General features: G+C 45.7%; 1 protein-coding gene across 1 annotated transcript; it reads left to right on the forward strand.

Moving 5' to 3' along the window:
- The first annotated feature begins 2,884 nt into the window (after positions 1-2,884).
- ASB16 (ankyrin repeat and SOCS box containing 16) lies at positions 2,885-8,776 on the forward strand. The gene is given in 6 exon segments (XM_006832726.1): positions 2,885-3,194; positions 5,229-5,496; positions 7,342-7,426; positions 7,429-7,836; positions 8,161-8,274; positions 8,591-8,776. Coding segments are annotated over 6 exon segments (1,371 nt in total).
- The last annotated feature ends 8,821 nt before the right edge of the window (positions 8,777-17,597 follow it).

The raw sequence follows: 17,597 nt of genomic DNA on the forward strand, positions 1-17,597 counted from the left end.
TCCTGCTCTCCTTGTATTGTGCTTCTTAGCCCATAAACTCTGAGTTCCCAGAAGACAAACTGGGTGCTGGACGTCTAATTGCCAGGTACTGACTGTTCCCTCCAAGAGAACTCTGGGCTCTCTGTGGGCCATGGGTGGATTGAACTAAAGGCCGTTTTCTGCCTTCGGAAAGCTAACGTTAAGGATGAGGAAACAGAACACACGATCGTGGGACAGCTGTCCTTAGCACCTCCCCATCTATTTGGCAAGGAGGTGGGAGAGATGCTGGGGAGGTCAGCATAACTGGAGGCCCAAGTGCCATGACTACTGTGTGCCTCAGAGGGGAAAGGGACGCCTACCCCACCTTGCCAGGCTCCCAATCCTGGGAACTCAGCTGTGGGTGCTCAGTCAGGCCGTTGGCGGGGCAATTAAAACACCGAATGGGTTCCAACAGGGTTAATCACAGCTCCATTTATAGAGAAGCCTTTCTCTAAGGATCTCTGTTTTAGTTCTCCAGAGCTGCTATAACAGAAATACCACAAGTGGGTGGCGCTAACAAACAAATGCAGTTTCTCACAGTTCAGGAGGCTACAAGTCCAAATCAACGGTGCCTGCTCTAGAGAATGCCCTTTTCTCCCTTTTGTCTTTATAAGAAGAGCTCTGGTTTCTAAGCTTGTACTCCTGGGCAATCTTAATGTGGCTTGGCCTCTCTTCTCTCATCTCTTCCTGGCTTGCTCATTTAATCTCTTTTTATCTCAAAAGAGATTGACTCAAAACACACCTTACACTAATTCAGTCTCATAATCACAACAAAGACAGCCCCTTCCCAAATGAGATTATAATCATAGGCATAGAGTTTAGAATTTACTTTTTTTTTTTGAGGGCACAGTTCAATCCATACCAATCTTCAAGTCCTTGGTGGGCATGATCTCATTTCTCCTCTGGGATCCCGCACCCTGGGATATAATGAGGTAGCTGGGGCCAGGCAGAGAATGGGAGAACTGCAGTGTAAGGGCTGTGCCACCCACTTGGGCAGACGGATGGCTGTTTGTTCTGGCAGAGATCAGAAACCTTCATTCAGTGCATTAGACCTGAAAGGTTGGCCTGATATGAGCTAAGTGTTCCCAATAACGCATCCTGACCTACTATGTGCCAGGTCCAGAAACACAACTGAATAAATTCCATCCTATTCTGGAGCCCTTTGGGGAGCACAGACTGAGAAGTGGCTAGAACACTAGGGACAGAGGTTAGGGTTGCTGTAGGGATGTCTCCACAGAGCAGGTAACTCATGAGATACACTTTGAGAAAGAAGTCAAAGGGTTATTCCAAGCAGAGGGAAAGGTCCTGAGGAGGAATGGTGAGCAGTGGAATGGGGGTTTAGCTGGAGGGGCAGGTGAAGGAAGTCAGACATTTTCAAACAATGGAATGATCTGTTTTAGACATTCTGGTAGTACATCTTGTGGAAGGAACAGGTAAGAAAGTTCGAGGGCCTGAACTTCCAACCGTGGCTGAAAACATGAGAGCAGGATCTAGAATTTGTTTCTATGAGGGAACCTGGGACACAGAGAGAGGAAGTCAGAGTGAGCCGAGCTGGGGGCTGCTGCAAGGCCAAAGAGAGGAGAAAATGTTCTGTCTTAGGGGACAGATGAGCCAAGACCAGCAAGCAGACAGGCTGGGCTTGACCGACAGACCCTGAGTGACAGAGATTAAGGGGTTGGTTACCACACACCTAGCTTCTCGATTAGGAAAACTTCTGAGGACAGGGGCTCGTCCTTCCCTCTTTTCCCTGCGGGGTAGCTACACAAAGCTGCTTCCAGGCTTCAGCCCAGTGCAGTTTCACGGCCTCATTCCTCCCCCTAGAGGCTCAGAGAAGTAAAGTCACTTTCTCCTACAGGTGGAAGGGTTTGTGGTTCCCAGGCCCTTGGTCAGAGCTTCCAGTGTGGTGAAATCAATCCCTTGGCCCTCCTCGGCAGAGATGTGAGCTACCTTAAGAGCTGGGTTACATTTTCCCCCCAAGATTCAGAGAGCGTATTTTCTAGAGACCAGGCTGTCCAGCGTGAGGGTGAGGGAGCAGAGCACTAACAGATGTCTTTTTGGCTCAGGTGGTGGTTATAGCAGCTGGCAGGAAGAGAGCCACCTATGAGGTCTAGCTGACTGGGATCCTAGTTCTGGCTCTGCCCCTCATTGGCTATGTGATCTTGACCTTAAGTTCCTCTTGTGTAAATCATCTCAAAAGTGTTGAACTGTGTTGTGAGACATCCCCTGACCATATAACTTACTGTCCAAACTAAATGTATCTTTTCTGAGGCAAACTGGGAAGTATGAAGGGACTTCAAAAAGTATGTGGGAAAATTCCATTACTTTTGTATTCCATTTTTCCACAAACTTTCTGAAGTCTTCTTGTTTGTTCAGATGTCTGTAAAGATGGATATGAACACAATTTGAATATTGTAAAGTTCTTGTACACATTACTGCGGATGCCTTGATAAACTGTTCTGCTCCTTACTTCCTGCCCCATGAGTCAATACCAGAGTGTCAGGAGGACCCTGGCCTGCTTACCTCCCTGATTGACTCACATTGTCAACCAGAGATGCTCCCCCACAGAAGTAGAAGAATGGGGGCTTGGGAGCCCAGGGGGCCCAATCAAAGAGTACCAGCAGGAACAGAGACAGACTGGCCCCAGCCCTAAGCTGGGGATTGGCTCAGCACCTTCTCTGCACTAGGATCATAACTCTGAGCAAACTGTTTACCAAAAAAGCAGAGGGGCCTATTTATAGCCCCAGCTGCTCTTCTGTCTGGCTCACTGGTAAGGAGACAGGGTGTCTCTTCAGAGCAAGAGTAGTGGCTGGGCTGAGGGAACCTGGCTCTGCCCAGGCCCCCTGTCCAGACCCCAGTGCCTCTCCACATGGCGGGGGAGATCTTTCCCTTTACTTCCTCCACCACACAGCGCTCTCTTCGTCTGCAGCGAGAGTGGCTGGACTGGGAAGACCAGAGAAGGAGACGGGTTGTGGCCCAGCAGTGCCTGAGCCACAGGTGCCCCCGCAGCCCCAGGGCCCAACTCACTAGGCCTCGATGCTCCTGCCGAGACCCAGCTGTCCACAATGCCTTGTTCTCCGGAGACCTGAAGCAGGTCCAAGCCCTGTTCCAAGATGAAGAGGCAGCCAACATGATTATGGAGACTGTGAGCAACCAGCTGGCCTGGTCAGCAGAACAGGGTAGGGAGCAAGGGATGGGGGGCAGGGAAACAGAAGAGAAGGGAGAGAGAGGAGCAATGGAGGGGGAGCATTTAGGTACCACCCCCATTCCAGACCATAGCCCTGACCACCCCTTTCCACCACCCATTTGACTCCCTCCTAAACAGAATGAGGTAGTTTCACAGTGCTATGTCTTTTCAGAATTAAAATTGTTTTTCTAACTCTAACTATAAAAATCATACTCACACACTATTGAAAGTAACAGGTGAAATTCCAACACAATTTTTTTCTGCATATCTCACATAGCAACACAGGAATGAATATTTTTCTTTTATAGAATGAGATGCTCCACTTTCCGTTACATAACCTGCTTTTTTGCATGTGATATCTTTCTATGTCAACAACTGTGTTGTTGTTAAGTGTCATTGAGTCAGTTCCAACTCATAGCAACCCTTCCAAGGAGTGGCTGGTGAGTTTGAACTGCCAACCTTGTGATTCAAAAGACGTTTCGGCCCAGTGCTTGTCCTACAGCACCACACCACGACTCTTGTCAATAACTATAGCCCACATCCTATTTTAAATAGGTGTGAAAATTCTACTATATGCATGTAGCATGATTTCTTTTAGTAACCCTAAGTACATTGGATGCCATTTTTTTTTTAATGATTTTAAGTAATAATATGACGAACAGCTTTATGTATTTGTGTACAAATCACAGGGTTTCCACACGTAAGCCGAATATATAAACTGAGGCACCCATGCTATTAAGATCATTAGGAGATTGCCTGAACCCCCATCATAGATTTTGAGGCTGAAAATCCTTGGGAGAATTTATGCTCTCATAGTCACCAACCAGTAAACCAGCTGTCATGGGATTAGAGGAACTCCTGGTAATGAGAATTGTGCTCCATAGGGCTTCCAATGGCTAATTTTTTAGAAGCCATGCCTTTCTTCTGAGGTGCCTCTGGGTGGATTCAAGTCTCCAACTGTTCCATTAGCAGGCCAGGGAGTGCTAACAGTCCACACCACCAGGCTCAAATTTCTGGCTTTGCTACAGCAGCTCAGTTTGGGACTGTGACCCTATTCATGGCATCCTGATCTTGTATGCAGCATGTCTGTCAGCCCCAAAAGGAACCTCATCTTAATTTCAACCTAAAAACAAAACCAAGCTTTATTTAAGATTTAGGAAAATCAGATTTACTTTGCCAAAATACAGTTTACAATTTGATATTAGGCATACTGGTGTGGCACTGCAAGGTTGGTGTTCAGAACTACCAGCTACTCCTTGGAAACCCTATTATTGTTAAGTGTCATTGAGCTGGTTCCGACCCATAGTGACCCTGTATAGGGTTTCTGAGAACTGGCTGGTGAGTTTGAACCACTGACCTTGCAGTTCAAATCAATCTTGTGGCCCAGTGGGTGTACAGGTTGCTATGAGTTGGAACCCATTTGATGGCACTTGACAACAACAACATGACCTTGAAGTGAGTTGTGACCACTCCACAATTCAAGGTCTAATCTCAGTCCTGTCAATCAACCTCTCCCTACTTCTCTTCCCCCTCTTCTCTTCTCCCCTCTTCTCTTCCTCTCTCCCTACTTCCTAGCCTTCACCACCATCTCAAGGAGTATCTTTAAACTCCTCCAGTTCCCCTCCTTGGCCACTCCCAAGTTCAGCTCCAGACCTTCCACACCCAAAGCCAGCGGCCCAGGTAAACCAAAAGCTAGTCACTCTAATAGCAGTTCAAAGACCCTGCGGTTTTCTTAAGGGATCTACCCGTCTTAGGTGGCTTCTGTGGTTTTAAAGAGCAATTAATTTAAATAAAAAAATTTTTTTTAATTTTATGACACACATACTATAGATATAGATTGTCAGACTGTTCCAAAAGGCTATTCCAGTTACCTCTCCTACTGCAGTGCTTACCAGAGCCCTTTCCTAGGGTACAACCTGGCACAATATTGGTGTTAGGCAAACTGCAAAGGGAAGGCCAGTCATTGGCCCTGCCCTGCTGGCCAGTCTTCCACACTCCCCATCCCAACACTACCTGCTCTCCCCAGGGTTCTGGGTCATGACTCCCAAGACCAACCAGACGGCGCCTCTCACCATCACTGCTGCCAGAGGCTATACCGACTGTGTCCGCCACCTGATCCACCAGGGGGCTGAACTGGACGCCTGCATCGGAGGCTGGGCTGCCTTGCACAAGGCCTGCAGCCAGGCTCAGGTTGACTGTGTGCAGCTACTGCTGACCTCTGGTGCCAAGACCAATGTGCTATCTGAGGAGGGCACCGCCCCCCTACACCTCTGCACAGCTCCTGAGTCTTTGCAGTAGGTACCCAGGGCTTGAGATGGTTGGGGAGATGTGTGTGTGTGTGTGTGTGTCCAGCTCACACAGCCAGAAGAAGGGGAGACCCTGACATCTATATGCAGCTTTATAGTCCCTGAAGCACCTCATACATATGTGTCCCCACAATAATCAGGGAGCAGATCTCATTCTATGGATGGGAAAACCAAGGCTCAGAAAAGTCGAATGACTTGTCCAAGTTCCTATCTTCTAGACACGGGAGGCAGAAGCACCTACTGCCTTTTGGAAAAAACCCTGTTCCAACAACATTCTCCTATTCCCTGGGAAGCTTCTATAACCAAATCCCTATCCCATGTTTGAGATAGGCACCAAAAAAGTTCTATCCGTGTTTCCCAACCTTAGTGTGAAGCGCCCCCCTACCTCCTACTCCCTGCCTGATGGTATATGCACTTACAGATCTGAGCTACAGACAGGGCTGGCGGTAGTAAGGACTCAAGGGTTCCTGGGGACCTGTCTTGACTAGAGGGAGAGCAGTGGTGGACCTAGAAGTGATCCAGATTGGCCAACACTTTCTTTGATTCTTATGCACACATGGCTCAGACTCTGTCCTTTTATGTAATGTGAGAGCAGATACTTTGTAGACCCCTACTGAATGAGCTTTAGTGAGCTCTGGTAGCGTAATGGGTATGAATCGGGCTGCGAGCCGCAAGGTCAGCAGTTCGAAACTACCAGCCGATCCGCAGGAGAAAGATGAGGCTTCCTGTACAGGGTCGCTATGGGTAGGAACCGACTCAATGGCACTTAACAACAACAACAACTGAATGAGCTTTAGAATGCAGCTTAAATTTCGCATTTAGAAACCCAAATTAGCCCATGATTAGAATTTACTGAGGAAATTAATTCAGTCATTTCTGGAAGATTGACTGCTATTCAACTTGGCCACTGATCAAAGCGCCTATTAGACCTGTGTGGAGCAGGAGCGCGGGAATGCTGGCCATTTGGGAGGGAGGACACTTGCTTATCAGGGCATCATCGGGGCCAAAGGAGCTGCGCCTGAGTTTCCAGCAGCTGCCAGCCTGGCTTTTTAATTATAAATTACTGTTAGTTTAGTTTCCTCATTATTAATTTAGTTTGTTGCGTCTTTGGTTGACCCCAGTGTGTAATGATGCATATTTGCAGCAAGTGTTTAGACCTATAACTTCTCCAGAATTAGAAGGCTATGGGCCTTGTGCCCCAAACCTGTGTTTTATTTGCTTAATTTTGTTTGTTATCTCTAGGGGAAAGTGGAATTGGCAGGCCCTCAAGGACCTTCCCTAGCCTCACGGGGTGTGGCTGGTCTAGAAAAGTGGTCATCTATATTGGGGACAGGAAGAGTAATGTCTCTTTTTCTTTTATTATGATTCTATTGGTTTTCTTTTTAGCTCATACTCTTTAATTTTCTATGCTTCTTAAAGTACATGTTAATATGTTTTCAACGTTTTGTGCTATCAAATTATTAGGAAGCAAATGATGCAGAACCAGGCCTTAGGGTCCCACTCTGAGGTTGCCAGGTTAGACTCTGAGAGGGACTGTTTGGGGCAGTGAGTTCTAATTCTGACACTACCACTAACTTGCTGTGTGTCTTGACTGCACTGACAACTTTTGGGGCTATTTTTCATCTGAAAATCAAAGGCGCTCCTGGTGACTTTGATGGGTCCTTTAACTCTGCTGACTGTTCGTGACACCAGTCTGGACTACAGGGCAAGGTGGGTGGGAAGAAAGGGGTGGGGATGACAGCAGGCTTTCTGGAGAAGGGCGGCTGAGGAGGTTTCCCAGATCAAACCTTAGATACTCAAGATTTGCCCCCGGGCCTTACACCTGCCCACCAGGTGTGCCAAGCTGCTGCTGGAAGCCGGAGCCAAAGTGAACCTGGCAGCCCGCGAGAGTGAGATGACGCCCCTGCACGTGGCGGCGGGGCGCGCGGCCTAGAGGAGCATGTGGTCCTTTACCTTGATCATGGCGCCAACGTGGGCCTGCGCACCAGCCAGGGCGAGACGGCCCTAAACACGGCGTGCGCGGCGGCAGAAGGCCCAGGCTGCGGTTCACAGCACGAGGCAGTGGCGCTTCGGCTCCTGGAGGCTGGGGCTGATGCTCGGGCAGCGGGCCGCAAGCGCCACACACCGCTGCACAATGCCTGTGCCAATGGCTGTGCGAGCTTGGCTGAGCTCCTCCTCAGTTATGGAGCACAAGTTGGAGTTCCCAATGGGGCGGGCCACACACCCATGGATTGCGCGCTGCAAGCCATTCACGACATCCCCAACTGGGAGCCTGAGGTTCTCTTCAAGGTGCTTTTGGACTACGGGGCCCAGCCTGTGCGCCCTGAGGTGAGTGAGGAACCTTTCTTAGAGGAAGAAGGGGTCCAAAAAATGGGGACTGAAAGCCCACCCTCCATGGCCAGAGGTCTGTCTCCATCTGGGGAGAGATGATGGTCCAAGAGAGGAAAGAACCTCCAAGGAAAATGGAGCGAAGAAGAGCTTGGAGTATATTTGAAGGGTGGAGTGAACAGGCCCAGAAAAGGCGATGCAGATCTTAGCCCTCAAACTAGGGTGTGAGGGAGAGTTGTGTTAGGGTAGATCTGGGTCTGCCCTTGTTTGGTGGCCACCCATGCACAGAGGCGTGGTGCTTTGAGATCCTCTTTTGCTCCCTAGATGCTGAAACTGTGTGCCTCCTTTCCTCCGGCCCTAGAAGTCCTGCTTAACGCCTACACTTGCGTTCCAGCCTGTGATACATGGACCCAAGCTGTGCTTCCAGAATTGTGGCAGGTATGTCCAACCCAGAGACAGAGCTCTTCCCTGGAGGAGGGTGAGCCCAGTGAAGCCCTGGGTTACAGGGTCTCCAGCCTCCAAACAGCTCAGCCTGACCCCTCTCCAGCCTCTCTTACACCTGCATCAGCATAGATCAGTCAGTAATCGATGGCATCAGGCACTGTATCAGCCTTTCTGGGGTGAGGGTGGGTACAAACATAGATAAGTGTATGCTTTAAAATCAGGTTCACACACACACACCAGGTTGCCCCCAGATGGAAGGCCAGAAAGTTAAGGGTACTAGGCCACCTAACCTGTTCCACTCCTGACCTAGGAGCACGAAGCCTTCTACCGGTCTGCCCTGTGCATGGTGAACCAGCCCAGGAAGCTGCAGCACTTGGCCCGTCTGGCTGTACGTGTTCAGTTGGGTGGCTGCTGCCGCCAGGCCGCCACCCAGCTGCCACTACCCCCACTCCTCAGGAACTACCTGCTGCTGTGTGTGGAGGGGCACATCCAGTGAGCCCCACACCCAGGATGCACCCACAACGTCTGCCTCTCCATTTGCTTCCCACTCCTACCTCACTTCTTCGACCCTAGAGAGTGTCATGTATTTCCAGCCTGTTTATTCCTCTGTTGGCTTCCTGGGCCACCTGCTGACTTCCTGCCAGCCCTGAGCTTCACATCCTTTCTCCAAGGGGCAGGTCCTGGCCTGTCCCCAGACTCAGCCTTCACCCAGCTTCCTCTTCCTCGTCTAAGTCTAACTGGAGAGCCCCTCCATCCAGGTCCCCACACAGGAGATGGTGATCAATCCTTCAGGCCTTCTCCCTGCCACCAGGCACCTGGTCAGCCTCCTGAAGAGCAGCGAACTCTGCTTCTACCTGCACTGCTTCTGTCTGACCCGCCTTTGTCATTTCAAGGAGGACCCCACTGACTCATCTAGAATGATATCTGAGAATCACAACTCAGATCATGCCCTTCAGTGATTCCTCATGCTGAAATCCAAATGCCACAACCAGGCAAACAAAGCTTCTAGACCCTGACCTCTGCCCCATTCTCTGGCTTCCGGACTCCCTTCTCCCTTCTGAGTTTCTCCTAGCTTTAGGAAACTATCTGCAGGTTGCTGAATCTTTCCTTTGCTTCTGGGCATTTGTGTATGCTGTTCCCTCCGCTTGATATACCCTTCCTACATTTTTTGGCTTGGACAAATCTAAATTGATCCTCATGACTCAGCTCAAATCATACTATCTCTGCTTTTTTCAAGTTGGTTCCGACTCATAGTGACCCTGTATAGGGTTTCTGGTGAGCTTGAACCACCGACTTAGCAATTCAAACCAGTCCAGTGCATTAACCTGCAGCTCCATGCCAGGACACTGTCTCTGCTTAGTAGTGAACTTATTTAAGTAACTACCTGTGTCTCTTTCAACTAGACAGAGACTGAGATTGTCTTTCTTAAACAAGCACTTCAGTAAATGGTTGTTGGGAGGAAGAAATGCCCAAAGCTGGGACCATTGATGCTTGTGTTTCCTCAGTCTCTTTAACAGTGGTTACCAGGTACCTGGACCCTGAGAAGACTTATCAGGTGGACCAGCCACCTGCCATACCCTTTTTTTTCACTTTCTTGCTTCTCCTTTTCCAGGGTCATAAAAATACCACTATTTATCTTTCCGAGGAAGCTTTTCAAGCAACCCAGTTCTAATGAATGCAAAGAAATGATTTGTGTGCAAAACCAAAGCCTGGAAGTTGTTAGGTTTAAATGTGATGGAGATACCTGCCATCCCAAAGTTATTTTTCACCCTTTGTGATTTTCCAAGTTCTCTGTTTGAGCAAGTGTTACTTTTACAATCGTATAAAGGGTCTAAGAACACAGATAATATGCCTCAGATCCTTCATGTATCCAGAGCTTGTAGTACCCACTACAGGGGAGAACTGGGGAGGGGCTCCCAGCAGCCTGCTCAGCCTTCTGCTGGGGGACTGTGGGCTCTCCACAACATTTACCAATTGGACCACATGGTAGCGATCAGTCAGGAATCCTGGGGTCCACTTCTTGCAGCCACTGCCCCACCTTTTTTCCTCTATGGCATGATCTACCTGTGATTACGTTTTACCTACAAAAAGGTAAGACTTTACTTTGTGTGGCAAGGATCTCTGGTAGTGTAGTGGTTATGAGTCGGGCTGCTAACCTCAAGGTCAGCAGTTTGAAACTACCAGCTGGGAGGAAGATGGGGCTTTCTGCTTCTGTAAAGATTTCCAGCCTCGGAAACCCTGTACAGGGTCACTATTAGTCAGAACCGACTCCATGGGACACCACTGCCACCACCTTGTTTTGCAAGTCAGCAACTTCTCCTTTCTGGGCAGCGCTCTTATTTTTATTTCACAGAGTCAGGAATCCTGAAAAAATAAAGGAATGTCCCTGAATTCTAGGTCCTGGTTGGAAGCTTCACTGGGAAAAGAGGATGCCAGCTGTCCACAGGTTGACAGCAGGCAGACCCAACCAGCTGGGCCTTTTCCCATAGATTTACAACTACAACCAGATACCTGTTTAAGTCATGTGTGATTATGTATATGATTTTGAGACATTTCCCAGCTTGAAAGCATAAAAGATAAAAGACTGATAGATCTGGCTGTAGAAAAAGTATCAAATTGGTTATCATACATACACATACACACACATATAAGGGTCAGTCAAAAGGTACCCATGCTCTGGTTATATTAAAACACCTGTACACATCTACGGCTGAGGATAACATTGAGCATGCATGTGAGGTGATTCTGTGGAATAGACGAGTGACAATGGATTATGTGACAGAGCATTTGCAAATCAGCCATGGCTGTACCTCAGAAATAACCCACAGGAGACTTGAACTTTGAAAAGTTTATGCGGGATGGGTACTGAAAACTCATAGAAGATCATAAACAGAAGTGTTTGGATATCTGCAAACAAAATTTGGACTGATATTTGAAGTAAGGCAAAAGTTTCTTTAAAAAATATCATTACTGGCGATGAGACATGGATTCATCATTATTAGCTTGAGAGTTAACGGCAGAGTGTGGAATGGAAACATGCTCAATCGCCAACCAAGAAAAAGATCAAAAGTCAGCCTTCAGCTGGAAAATTGATGCTTACAGTTTTCTGGTATTCTCAAGGGTCAAAATTGGAACACTATCAGGAAAAGGGTTCAGTAATCAACTGTGTGCTCATTACAGTAAGATGCTTACTGAAGAGCTAAAGCCTAAATTTGGGATTAAAAGCAGAGGGCTGCTATCTAAGGGCACTATGATCTTGCACAACTTTGCCCACACAATAAACACTCTGTAAAAACTTCATTTTGAGGTGTTTAATTATCCTCCCTATAATCCTGGTATTGTTCCATCAGACTTTCATCTGGTTGGTCCCTTGAAAGCAGCCCTTCAAGGATGGAGATCTGTTGAAGAAGTGAAGACCGGTGTATTTGTGGCTCGCAGCTCAGCCTAAAACATTTTAAAACAAGGGAATACAAAAGCTTTCCCTTGCATTGAATGAAGTATTGAAAAGCAAAGAGATTATGTCAAAAAATGATGTGTTTGTCTTTTATAAAAATTGATTGAAATAAATTTACAGCCAGAGTAATGCACATACCTTTGACTCACCCTTGTGTATGTGTATATATATTTATATTTACACATACATATGTAAGTTGTCAAGTGCCATCAAGTCAGTCCCGACTCATAGCAACCCTGTGTATTACAGGTAAAAGGCAAAATGTGGGAACCAGTATCTGCAGCTAAAATACTTGATTTCCTTGATGTGGGAGGAGAGAATAGCATCACCATTGTGTTCACTATAGTTCTGGTGCAGTGCCTCACAGCTACTCAAATATTTGTCAAATCATTGAAGGATGGTGCCCAACCTCACCAGTCATCAGGGAAATGCAAACTAAAACCACACAAAGAGACATTAGCCACAACTCATGATTAGGAAAATGTAAAGATTGTTAATAATTTAGTGCCAGATTGATATGAGTCAGCACCCTTACGATAGGAAGAAATAAGTACTTGTAAATGCTGTTGGGGGAAAAGGAATTGCCTATTTGTTAGTCTCTTTAAAAATTGTTCCCAAATTCACAACAGACAGTACACAGGGGCATGGGCATGCTCATATCAGTATTGCTTGCAACAGTAGAAAACTGAGGACAACCCAAAATGTAGGAGGTGATTAAATAAATCCATACTCTTGGAATACAGTTCAGCCCTTCCAATGGGCAGTGTGCACAGCAGGAGAGAACCAAGGAAGGACTCCAAGTGACCAGCATGTATACTGACTTGAAAAGATCTCCAAGCCTGTTGTTAAGGAGGGAAAATAGGTTGAAACACAGTATGGACATCAAACAAAACAAAATGACAGGATCTTTGTAGATGAACAGAAGAAGGCCTAGAAGGCTGATTTCTGAAAATTCTCCTCTGGAACTGGGGGCGGGGGTGGGTACTGTGCCTGTAGGGTTAAATTTGAATGTTAACAAAGGGTTTTTGTGGATTCTTGTGAAATTAAAAATATTTTTTAAGGGATGAATGGGGAAAGGGACACAACTAGGTGGCCCAGTTGTTAAAGCACTTCGCTGCTAACCCGAAAGTCAGCAGTTTGAATCAACCAGCTGCTCTGAAGAAGAAAGATGAGGCTTTCCACTTCTGTAAAGATTTACAAAAGTTGGAAAACCTAAGGGGGTGGGGGACAGGTCTATCCTGTCCTATAGGGTCACTATGAGTTGAAATGACCTCAATGGCAGTGGTTTTGAGTCAATGAAAAATGTGCAAACTTACTAGTGATGAAATAAATGCAAATTAAAAGAACCATGACACATTTCTACCTATCAAATTTGAAAACAGGAAACAACAAATTTTGAGAGAAAAGAACCCTGGTAACATACTGGATTATGAGCTGGACTGCTAACAGCAAGGTCACTAGTTCAAATCAGTCATGTCATGGGAATTAGATGAGGCTTTCTGCTCTGCTAAAAATTTATAGCCTCAGAAACCCTATACAGACAGGGTCACTATGAGTCAAAACTGACTCCATAGCACACCACCACCACCACTGTTTAGGGAAGGGGAAAGGGCTCTTTATAGCCACAATCAATGCTCATGTTAGGAACAGTTGAGAAATCAAATGACGTCTTGCATTAGGCAGGGGTTTGTTGTTGTTGTAGGTACCAACAAGTTGATACTGACTCAGAGCGATCCTCTGCACAACAGAATAAAACACTGCCTGGTCCAGCGCCAACCTCACAATCACTGCTACATTTGAGTCCATTACTGATGCCACTGTGCCAATCCATCTTGGTAGTCTTCCTATTTTTCTCCAACATTCCACTTTACCAAACATGATACTCTTCTCCAGAGACTGGTCCCTCCTGATGATATGTCTGAAGTATGAAAGATGAAGTCTGGCCTTCCTGGCTTTCAGGGAGCACTCTGGCTGTACTTCTTCCAGCACACATTGTTTTGTTCTTTTGGTTGTTGTTAGGTGCCGTGGAGTTGGTTCTGACCCATAGCGACCCTGTACATGGTTTCCGAGGATGTAAATCTTTACGGGAGCAGAACGCCTCATCATTCTCCCACGGAACAGCTGGTAGTTTCGAACTGTTGTCCCTGAGGTTTGCAGCCTGATTCGTAACCACTACGCTGCCAGAGCTCCTTGTTCTTTTGGTAGTCCCCATGATATTTTTAGTATTCTCCAATACCATAACGCAAATGCATCGGTTCTTCTACAGTCTTCCGTATTCACTGTCCAACTTTCACTTGCATCTGAGGTTATTGAAAATACCATGGCTTAGGTCAGGTGAACCTTAGTTCTCAAACTTGCATCTTTGCTTTTGAACACTTTAAAGAGGTCTTGTGCAGCAGATTTGCCTAATACAATATATTGATTTCTTGACTGCTGCTTCCATGAGTGTTGATGGTTGATCCAAGCAAAATGAAGTCTTTGACAACAGCAATCTTTTCTCCATTTATATGGATGCTGTTTATTGGTTCAGTGGTGAGGACTTTTGGGTTTTTTTTTCATTGAGATGCAACCCATACTGAAGGCTATGGTCTTTGATCTTCATCAGTTAAGTATTTTAAGCCCTCATCCCTTTTAGCAAGCAAGGTTGTGTCATCTGTATTTTGCAGGTTGTTAATGAGTCTTCCTCCAATCCTGATACCACATTCTTCATATAGTCCAGTGTTTTGGGTTATTTGCTCAGCATTCAGATTGAGTAAGTATGGTGAAAGAACACAACTCTGGCGCACACCTTTACTAATTTTAAACTTTTAATGTTTCCTTGTTCTGTTCAAACAACTGCCTCTTGGTCTATGTACAGGTTCCTCATGAGTTCAATTAAGTGTTCCAGAATACTCTGCAATGTTGTCCATAGCTTGTCATGGTCCACAAAAATCACAAAACTGCGTAGTCAATAAAGCACAAGTAAACATCTTTCTGGTATACTCTGCTTTCAGTCAAGATCCATCTGGTGTCAGCAATGATATCCCTCATTCCACATCCTTGTCTAAATCTGGCTTGAACTTTAGGCAGTTCTCTGTCAATGTATAATTGCAGTCATTTTTGAATTATTAGGCAGAGGTGGGAACCTTTTTTTCTGCTAAAATTTACAATATCATTCATGGACCATACAGAATTATCAACTTAAAAATTAGCCGGCTATATTTGGTTAAACATTTAACTCATCCCTAATGTGATGGCTGGAGTTCTGGTGTGGCGCTATAGGATAAGCCCTGGACTGCTAGGTCAGTTTGAACCGCAGGGTCGGTGGTTTAAAATCACCAGCCACTCCTCAGAAACCCTATACTGGATCACTATAAGTCAGAACCAACTTGACAGACACTTTACAACAATGTGACGGCTGGATCTGTGGTTGCCTTGGTAGGACTAGACCAAATGATTTCTTGGGCCTTATATGGCCTAAGGGTTGGATGTTCCTCACCCCTGCATGAGGTAAATCTGCAGCAATGGACTTCTTTAAAGTGTTCAAGAGCAAAGATATCACTTTGAGGACTAAAGTACACCTGACCCAAGTTATGGTATATTCAATCACCTCACATGCATGTGAAAGTTGGACAATGAATAAGGAAGACTGGAAAAGAATCAATAACATTTGAATGATGGTGTTGGTGAGGAATACTGACAGCAGTACCATGGATTGCCAGAAGAACTAACACATCTGTCTTGGAAGAAGTACAGCCAGAGTGTTCCTAAGAAGTGAGAATGGCAAGACTTTATCTCTCACGTTTCGGACATATTGTCAGGACGGAGCAGTCTCCAGAGAAGGATATCATGAAAAGTCAGCAAAAGAGAGGAAAACCCTTAACAGGATGGACTGACGCAGTGGCAGCCACAATGGGCTCAAACATAACAACTGTGAGGCCGGTGCAGAAGCAGGCAGGGTTTCGTTCTGCATAGGTGCACAGGGTCGCTAAGAGTCAGAACCAACCTGACAGCACCTAACAACCACAAAATAAGATGTACTTACTATAAACATATTCAGTTACGGCAGCATCCAGGATTTAAAAATATGTTCATTTGTCTTTCTGTTGCTATCATCTATTTCACACACAGGTAGTGTTGTTGTTGTTAAATGCCGTCAAGTCAGTTTCAACCCATAGTGACCCTGTACAAAGTTTCCGAGGAGCGGCTGGTGAGCTTGAACCACCAACCTTGCGGTTTAAATGACTTTGCATTCCAGTGAATTAACCCACAGCGTCACACCAGGGTATAAAAATACCTAAATTCAGTAGTTTAGGACAAATAAACATCACATAAGCTAGCGGTTCAAGCCCACCAACAACTCCTCAGAAGAAAGATGAGGCTTTCTGCTTCCACAAAGATTTTACAACCTCAGAAGCCCTATACAGTGTCACTATGAGTCAAAACTGACTCAATGGCACTTAACAATAAGAACAAAACAAAACAAAGAAAATATCCAAAGAGTTATGAACCATTCAAATATTCTGTGCTGTTTGCATTTAGTTATTATTATATTTAAATGAAACCAGCATAGTTCCAGCAGCAGATTTATTTTTCTTTTCTTTTCTCTTATAATCCCTCCACCCTCAAAATACTCCTGTCAATAAACAACAACAACAACACAAACCACAATAAAATGTTTTTCGTTTTTTTTTTAAAAGCAACCCACTCCAGAAAGTCTTTTTTCAAACAAACTTTCACTCTATTACATCTTGTCCTTTTACTGTGTATGGTGGCCCAATGTACACACTTAGCAAAATTTCAGTCCTTGTCAGACTCAACATTCACCTTTTCCAACCCTTTATCTAAACCACTAAATATTCCACGTCCCATCTCCAACCCTAGTCAAGTCTTTCATCTTCCCTTCTCTCTACATCATGGCTATTTTAAGGCTTCACCTCTGTTCAGCAGATAAGCCAATTCTCTCTCTCTCTCTCTTTTTTTTTGCTTCAACACAATAGAAGTTTATTTCTCATCAGGCAGATATTGTTAGCTAGCGGGCAACTCTCATGCACATGGTGATTTGTCAACCCAGGTTCCCTCCACTTGTGGCTCTGTCATTCCCTAAAGTCTCATCACTATTATTGCTCAAGCCAATTCTCTTAAATACACCTTCCCCTAACTTTCCTGAATCCATCATGCCTGTAATAAGCCTTTATCAAGTACTTGTGATATGCAGGCATGGAGAATATGTTTTAATGATAGAGGAATAAAATTCTAGTCCTCAAAGAATCTGGTAAGACAGAAAGATGACAAATGACAATGTAATGTGATATGTATCAAACCAATGTCTAACACCAAATAAGTTGGTCGTACCCCAGGCTCAGGGGAGAATCTAACTGCCTAGACTCCAGTCCTGGGCAACTACAGTCACCTGCTGTGCCCTTTCTGCCTTCAGGGGACACTTTTAGTCCCTTCTTAATTTGCCTTTATCATCACACATCCTCTTCTCATCTGCTTCCTACTTTTGCCATAAAAACAGCTCAGGAGAATGGAAGAACAAAGCAGATGGGAGAATAATTAGGCATGTGTGAATGGGCTAAGTGGGACAGAGGTAAAGAATGATAAATGCACAACCTTGGAACTACAGGGTTCTGGGTTACAGAGATTGAGACATGGTTGGAATGGGGAAAAGGGGGGAATAATGTTAAGACGCTTGGCTGTCTTTTGAATCTTGGTTTTCCTTGCATTATAATATAAAATAGACACTGGAGGGGGAGAGAAAGGAATAGTCAGAAACATCACCATAGTAAGCTTCTAAGTCCATCTTCTGCCTATAACTAATTGGAATACCTAAAATGGGGCTACAATGTGCCCAGTGAAGGAGGCTTCCTGCGGAGCCTCT

This window comes from Chrysochloris asiatica, unplaced genomic scaffold (genome assembly GCF_000296735.1).
Source record: "Chrysochloris asiatica unplaced genomic scaffold, ChrAsi1.0 scaffold00007, whole genome shotgun sequence".
NCBI classification, from domain to species: domain Eukaryota; kingdom Metazoa; phylum Chordata; class Mammalia; order Afrosoricida; family Chrysochloridae; genus Chrysochloris; species Chrysochloris asiatica.